The sequence below is a fragment of the Vigna unguiculata genome, chromosome 5 (genome assembly GCF_037176805.1).
Source record: "Vigna unguiculata cultivar grain cowpea cultivar isolate G323 ecotype 2 chromosome 5, ASM3717680v1, whole genome shotgun sequence".
NCBI classification, from domain to species: Eukaryota; Viridiplantae; Streptophyta; class Magnoliopsida; order Fabales; family Fabaceae; genus Vigna; species Vigna unguiculata.
This window is the reverse complement of record NC_140796.1, coordinates 50,432,466-50,440,510: the sequence shown is the minus strand read 5'-3', so window position 1 is coordinate 50,440,510 and position 8,045 is coordinate 50,432,466. Positions and strand designations below refer to the sequence as shown.

The following is an 8,045-nucleotide window of genomic DNA, read 5'->3' as shown; positions in this document are numbered from 1 at the left end:
CTCTGACATCACACGATCGCTAACAGTGACAGTAACCAAAACCACAGCACTGTGGAAGGGATAGAAGAGAAGAAACACTCTTCTTCTTCTCCGTCTATATATTACCTCAACTATTAAATCTTTCTATCATTTTCTCTTCTCACAGAAACACTCACATTCAGTTTGAGCAATGGCTTCTGCGCGATTGGATCTGGACGGAAACCCCATAAAACCAATCACCATCTGTATGATAGGTGCCGGTGGCTTCATTGGGTCTCACCTCTGCGAGAAGCTCATGAATGAAACCCCTCACAAGGTTTTTGCTTTGGATGTTTACAACGACAAGATCAAACACCTTCTCGAACCCGACACGCTCCCCTGGGCTGGTCGCATCCAATTCCACCGCCTCAACATCAAGCACGATTCTCGACTTGAGGGTCTCATCAAGATTGCAGATCTGGTTTCACTCTGTTCCCTCCTAAAAATGCAATCTTTTTTCGTTTCCGATAACTTTTCTGTTTGAGACACAATTGGGTTGCTTTGTTCATTGTTTCAGACCATTAACCTGGCTGCTATATGCACTCCCGCGGATTACAACACTCGCCCTCTCGACACCATTTACAGCAACTTCATCGACGCGCTTCCTGTGGTGCGTGTTACTTTTTTTTTGTTTACTTTCTCTTACTGTGTGTGTGTGTGTGGAAGTTGGAATTGAGGATTGGAGTTTTGGGTTCAGGCGAAGTACTGTTCGGAGAACAACAAGCGTCTCATTCACTTCTCTACCTGTGAAGTGTATGGGAAAACGATTGGAAGCTTCCTCCCCAAAGATAGTGCACTTCGTCAGGTAACCTTTCACTTTCCTTCGACGTGCTACTGTAGATCTGTGCATAACCGACGATGCTTTGAAATCTACACTGCATCAATGGTTTATTTTTTTAGCAATGGTGGATCTTTCCAATGAATAGTCTTATCTATCTTTGTGTGTGTTTTTACTGTTATTCACACAATGTTTAGATAAAGTAGTGGAATCTATTGAGTTTTTTTCTTTGATAATGTTGTTTCGTTGTGGTGTTAGGATCCTGCATACTACGTGCTGAAGGAGGATGAGTCTCCTTGTATTTTTGGTTCGATTGAAAAGCAGAGATGGTCATATGCCTGTGCTAAGCAGTTGATTGAGAGGCTCATTTATGGTAATTGCTGTTTTCCATTTTCAATTTTCATGAATTGATTTTTGTCTCACTGAGATGGTGTTGTTGACAGCTGAGGGCGCTGAAAATGGATTGGAATTCACAATTGTGAGGCCTTTTAATTGGATTGGACCACGAATGGATTTCATTCCCGGCATTGATGGTCCAAGTGAGGGTGTTCCGCGGGTTCTGGCATGCTTTAGCAATGTGAGCTTGTGAGACTTAGGACTTTGTTTAACATTGAATGTTGCTGCTCAGTATTTTTTGAATTTCTGTTCTGAATATTTTCTGCAGAATCTCCTCCGTGGTGAGCCCCTCAAGCTTGTGGATGGTGGCCAATCCCAGAGAACCTTTGTGTATATTAAGGATGCTATTGAAGCTGTTTTGTTGATGATTGTAGGCTCCCATATCCAATCTTTGACGAGACTTTTTGATTTTAAGTGCAGATTATCTATCTCATTGCAGAAGTTCAACTTTAAACTGTTATTAACAATGACTTGTTAACAGGAAAATCCTGCGAGGGCCAATGGACACATTTTTAATGTGGGTAACCCAAACAACGAGGTTACGGTTAGGCAGCTTGCTGAAATGATGTCACAGGTTGAGCATCAAGTTTTAGTTTTTGACTCACCCTATTAGATTTTTCACATGGTGTTTGACACATGAAATAGTTATTTTCCTTCAACTCTGCAGGTTTATTCAAAGGTAAGTGGAGAAGCTCCCCTGGAAAAGCCTACTGTTGATGTGAGCTCCAAAGAATTTTATGGCGAGGGATATGATGACAGCGACAAGAGAATTCCTGACATGACCATAATTAATAGACAACTTGGTATATTTCCTTGTTCTACTTTATCTTAAAAATTGTTTGTTAAGAATTCAAGACGAGTCAGTGTTAGAAATTGAAGGTGAGTCCAAAGTCTTACATCTAATAGAAATGTGAAAGATGATTAGTATATAAGTAGAATATCCATAACTCAAAATGAAAGTGGGATGAAAGTGGTGTCTTGATTTTTTATATAAACTTGTTCACAACTCACCAGTACAGAATCTCCTACTGTCGTTATATAAGTAGAAAGATCTATAAACTCATTGTCTTAAACGCATAAATTCATTGTTTTAAGTTCATTGTTTTAAGCATTTGAGTTGAAAGTGGTATTCTGGTCTCTTATACAGGCTTGTTCATAATACGGAATCTTCCTGTGTTTTCCCTCACAACAACCAACAGTTTGAAGTTTCACGTTGGTTAAAAATTGAAATGAGTAACGTGAATAATATATAAGTAAAAAAAAAACTATGATCTGGTTTGAGTTGACAGTGATGTTCTGATAGCTCGTTCATGTCTCATCGGTGTTCAATTTTTTCGGAAAAACTCATTATTAACATATGTTTTTTATGTGGTAATGGTGTATTACTCCTATTTCAGGTTGGAATCCTAAGACCTCACTTTGGGACCTGCTTGAATCAACTCTGACCTATCAGCACAGAACTTACGCTGAAGCCATAAAGAAAGTGATTGCAAAGCCCGTGGCAAGTTAAGCTGGTATGGTGATGAAGTGCTTTGAGAAGAGTGTTCAGCGCATAGTGGATTAATTTTTATACATAGTAATTTTCCCCTTGGTTTTGGTTTGGGTAGCCAATACCCATATTGTTTATTACATATTTATCAAGTGATGAGAACTTATCCATGACAATTTGTGCTGTTGGGATGTGATTTTCACACGGGGAAACATACGACCAAAGAATATTCAGCTGTAACATTTAATCATATACTTCCTAAATTTATTGTCATTAATTTATTCAATGGAATATTTTTGTTGCACTATGTTTACATCTCCTATATTTTGATAAATTTCAGATCCACGCATGTAATTTTACGGATTTTAGAATTCACGAATACAGTGCATCAAACTTTCTAAAAGTGTAGAAATTATGATTAATTTAATAACAATATCATAATTACTTTTAATATTTTAAATTAATGTTATCAAAATTAATTATGTTTTGTTAAGTTAAAATAAGGTATAAATACACATTTGGTACCCAAACTTTTTCGGAAAGTTCAATGTGGTATCCGAACTTTAGGAATGTTTAATTTAGTACCCCAATTTTCTAAAGAGGTTCAATTTGGTCCTCTCCGGGAGTTAACACCGTGTCCGTACAGGACACGTGTCAAACTATGAAATTTCTTTTTTTTTTTTTTTTTTTTTCAAAAAAATTAATTTTTTTTCAAAAAATTTAAAAAACTGCCACGTGTCAGTTTATCATCGTGCCACGTGGCAGCTTACAAGCATGACACGTGGCAGTGTAATAGTTGTTTTCAATTTAGTACCCCAATTTAAATTTTTGGTTCAATTTAGTACCCAAATTTTTTTAAATGATCAAATTTCGTTCTTTCCTATTTGAGACCAAATTAGTAAATAAGCTTAATTATAATTTATATAAACATGTTAAAATAATTGTTTTGAATTTATACATCAAATCAATACACCTAAATATTCAAATTATTTTATTTTTTACAAGTGTAAAAAATTTCATGTATAAAAAATTACAAAGGTTAAAATGAAAAAAATAAAATAATTTAAGTATTTAGGTGAAATGATTTGATGTATATATATCATAAAAAGTTATTGTAATATATATATATATATATATATATATATAGGTTGTAATTAAACTTATTTACTAATTTGGTCTCAAATGGAAGATGACGAAATTGAATGATTTTAAAAAATTGGGTACTAAATTGAACCAAAAATTTAAATTGGGATACTAAATTGAAAACAACTATTACACTGTCACGTGTCATGCTTGTAAGCTGCCATGTGGCACGATGATAAACTGACATGTGGCAATTTTTTTAAATTTTTTGAAAAAAAAATTAATTTTTTGAAAAAAAAATAAAAAAGAAATAAAAATTTTATGGCTTGACAGTGTCCTGTACGGACACAGTGTTAACTCCAACTTAACGGAGAGGACCAAATTGAACCTCTTTAGAAAATTGGGGTACCAAATTGAACATTCCTAAAGTTCGGGTACCACATTGAACTTTCTGAAAAAATTTGGGTACCAAATGTGTATTTATACCTTAAATAATAGTGTGGTTTGTTCCTATTCCCTGAAAATATTTCTTAGTTTTAATACAGAACTTTTAGAATTTTCTATGGAAACTTATGAAATATATTTTGAAAATAGTTTTCTGAAATAAACTTTTCATAATAAACTTTTAAAGACATAAATAATACATTTCACAATATATAACGAGCTTTCCAAAACGAGTTTTTGTTTACATGTTTTTTTTTTTCTTTTTTTTTTTTTTCTTCTTCCTGTCAGAGGTGCGGTGAAGAATGAATTCGTAGATGTCGATGATACTAGTTGTAGCGAAAGGGTATGTTAGTATTTTAAATTTTAGTACGAGCTGCAGTTAATAATAATGAGGGTGCAGTAAGAAAATTCTCTATTACCTGTTGAATACATACTCGGGAAAATGTAGTACTAAAGTGGAGAAATAATAAATGATACTCTATTTAAAAATGAGAGAGAATGATATATGCTATAGAAAGGAACACATTAATTTTGTGTTTGCAAATAAGGATTTTAGAGATTAATAATATTATAATATTAAAACTAATAATAATAATAATAATACTAAAACTAATAATATTAATAATAATAATAATACTAAAACTAATAATATTAATAATAATAATACTAAAACTAATAATAATGATAATAATAATAATAAAACTAATAATAATTATTATATTATTTTATACAAATTTTAACTATAAACGTAAAACTGTAATCTAACAATTTTAACAATTTATCTATTAAAATATCATTTTATATCTATCACATTTATTAAATCATTCATAAAATTTCATAAAATTTACTTTCAAATTTCTTCATTTTTATCTCTTTACACCTTAAAACAAATAACTTCACTTTTTCTCTGCATCTCCTTAAATTCATTTACTTACCCTCCCTTAAAATCATTATTAAAAACAAACACATTATAAATCTTTAGGATACTTTTACACAACTTTTTTTTTAAGATTTAAAAAAAATGAAAGTATAAACTAGTTTTAGTTTATAAATAACTTTTTTGTTCATTTTTCTCTTAAGAGTTTTTAGAAAATATGTTCAGACGTGCTTTTAGAATTTTAGAAAAAAATAAACGTGTGGTCATCTACAATATCATTTCATACCAGGTATTTTGTTATTCCCATTTTCAGTTTTGCTATCCTCACACCTGAACTCGTTTTTAAAAGACCAATTACCCAAACACATTTTTGTTGTGTAATAATTGGTAGAAGGAGGTGTGACTTCACAAAATTTAAGGTAAAGGTTAACTTTCATGGGATGTTATAAATTTAAATTATTTATTATTCAAATACTACATCATAAAAAATATTTTTAATTGTTTTTTCTTTTGAATAAAAACGAGGAGTAGTATTATTTTAATAAAAAACTAAGAGTACTATCGTAAGAAAAATCATAAAAACGACTATGAAGTTAATATAAAGGAACGTGAGAAAAATAAAGGCTCTCAAACTATGGAAGAAGTATGAGTTTAAAAATATTGAAGTTGGAATGAGTGGTCTTGAAGATTACTTGAACTAATGATATTGTTTTAACTGGCATACTGACAAAAAATACTAATGACGATCATTATATGTAAGAGTGATCATCACTATACTATGCACTCCTTTTATATTTAAATTAAATATACATAAAAAAAACAATTTTACATCGACTAAAAATACTACTTAAGTTCATTATTATTATTATTATTATTTTTGCAAAGAAACTATATTAAATTATTAATTATATTTATGAAAAGCAGTGTTTAGCTTTGAGATTAAAAGTATCATTGAAATTATTGTAATACACATATACTTCTACATCGAGCGTGAGTCAAAGTTGAAAACCATTTAAATATACATTTTCTTTAATCCTTTGAAATGTCTTTTAAATAAAATTATTATAATAAAAATTTTCGATTTTAAAATGATAATGTTTCAGTTTATTTGTATTTATTTTACTATAACAAATGAACTTAAAGTTTAGTTAATAAAATTTAACGAAGTAAATCAGCATTTTGTTAACTTGGAATTTTGAATTGAGAAATAAGAGAAGCAAAAGTCAAAATTTCTCCACTTATCCGGTTGATAAAATATAAAATAAAAAATTGATATTTTAATATAGAAGTAATCTTATTCTTATATACAGTCCTGATAATTCATTTTTATCACTAACAAATATATAATTTATATGACAAGTAAAGTGATTGTTCAACCATATTATTGACTTCAACAATAAAAAATCAGTTTCTAGATTACTATTTACGAAATTCAATTTTCGCTTCATTTTTCTTCTACAACTAATGTTATTTCTACGACCACTCATTTGTAACATGAGTCATTATTAAATTATTATTATCATTATTATTATTTTTAATATTTTTCCTTTGCTAATTCTGTTCCACCAAACAAACCGTAAACCGTGACACCCATGTTACCATTCCAAAAAAACGATGCCACCCATGTTTGAGTGTGCGATAGTGGAACCCACTCACCAAACGAGGGCGCGTGGAAACCACTCGCTCTGATTAAGGTAACAAGGAAATCGAAGCCACGCGTGTTGTAATGGGGCATGATTCTGCAGGAGGCAAAGTTGTTGAACAAGAAAATGAAGAAGGAAAAAAACAAATAAAAAGACAAAACCTAATTTCCACCTCACATCACACTTCCTGTCATTTTATTGACCTGTAATGTTCTGCTTGGCCCCGACGACGCTCCTCTATGCCCTTTCTTATCGTCCAATTTATTCATTCGCATTCTCTCACTTCATGTTATTTTTATGACATAATATTCAATACTCTAACTTCAAAAATTACAATTATCCACCTACTATTCAATTATTATATTTAAATATTTTTACTTCATCTTATCATGTTTAAGAATTGTTCCTTTTCTTAAACTTTTTTTTTAATTATTTGTTTGGAAGTTTAAAATCTATTCACAATTTTATGTTTAAAAAGTATATTGAAATATTGAAGAAAAAAAAATCTAAACTATTTTTATTCTCGATTCTAAGGAATAAGAAGCTATTAAAATACAAAAAATACTTTAAATTTAAAATAATTTGTTTAAATGAAAGGGTTAGATTTGTATTATAGAAAAAACACTATTAGATTATTTGTAATGATGACAAGCAATATTAATGTTTAATACATTATATTTTAATATTTTATACTCATTCAACACTGACATTTAGATTTTAACATCTAGATCATAAACAATGTATTTTATTTTTATTTTTGTTATTGATAATTAAATAAAATATCAATTAAATTACAAGACTTTTATATTAAAGTTAAATTTAAGAAAATAAAAACATTGTAATATAACAAATTATAAAAAATAAAATAAATTCTCGTTAAATATAACTCAGGCGATTGAGATATTTAGACTAAGAAAAGTTCTTCTAGTATTAATTTTTCATTTTCAAAATTTTACTTTATTTTAGTAGTGTTTATGTGTTAAATCATTACACGTCATTAATATCGTGATCTATCCTGATTTTATGGCTTTTATTATAAATAAATCTTCCAACTAGGTAGTTTTTTAATATTTATTTTCATAATGTTTAAATACAATACTTTTGTGGAAAGGAATTATAATAACATTTTGCTGACTTAAAAAACTAAAATAATGATTTTGAAATTTTAACACCAAATACAAAAATTCAAGAAATGAAAAGAATATTTAAGTAACTCTTTTGGCAGAAAGTTAAATATTATTGTTATGACTACAAAGTATTATATAAATATGTGGTGATATTATTATATACTATTTGTACCAAAGGCTTTTAACTTAC

General features: G+C 29.6%; 1 protein-coding gene across 1 annotated transcript; it reads left to right on the top strand.

Annotated features, from left to right (window-relative positions):
- On the top strand, positions 1-2,988 carry LOC114185448 (UDP-D-apiose/UDP-D-xylose synthase 2). The gene is made up of 9 exons (XM_028073169.2): positions 1-439; positions 536-628; positions 716-823; positions 1,055-1,169; positions 1,240-1,373; positions 1,461-1,562; positions 1,674-1,766; positions 1,860-1,995; positions 2,590-2,988. The coding sequence occupies exons 1-9, from the start codon at positions 170-172 to the stop codon at positions 2,700-2,702; spliced, it is 1,164 nt and encodes a 387-aa protein (XP_027928970.1). The 5' UTR covers positions 1-169; the 3' UTR covers positions 2,703-2,988.
- Positions 2,989-8,045: the final 5,057 nt, after the last annotated feature.

Coding starts and splice junctions, on each gene's coding strand:
- LOC114185448 (XM_028073169.2), top strand. CDS start 170: ATGGCTTCTGCGCGATTGGATCTGGACGGAAACCCCATAAAACCAATC. Junction 440..535: donor TCATCAAGATTGCAGATCTG/GTTTCACTCTGT, acceptor TCATTGTTTCAG/ACCATTAACCTGGCTGCTAT. Junction 1,767..1,859: donor TTGCTGAAATGATGTCACAG/GTTGAGCATCAA, acceptor TCAACTCTGCAG/GTTTATTCAAAGGTAAGTGG.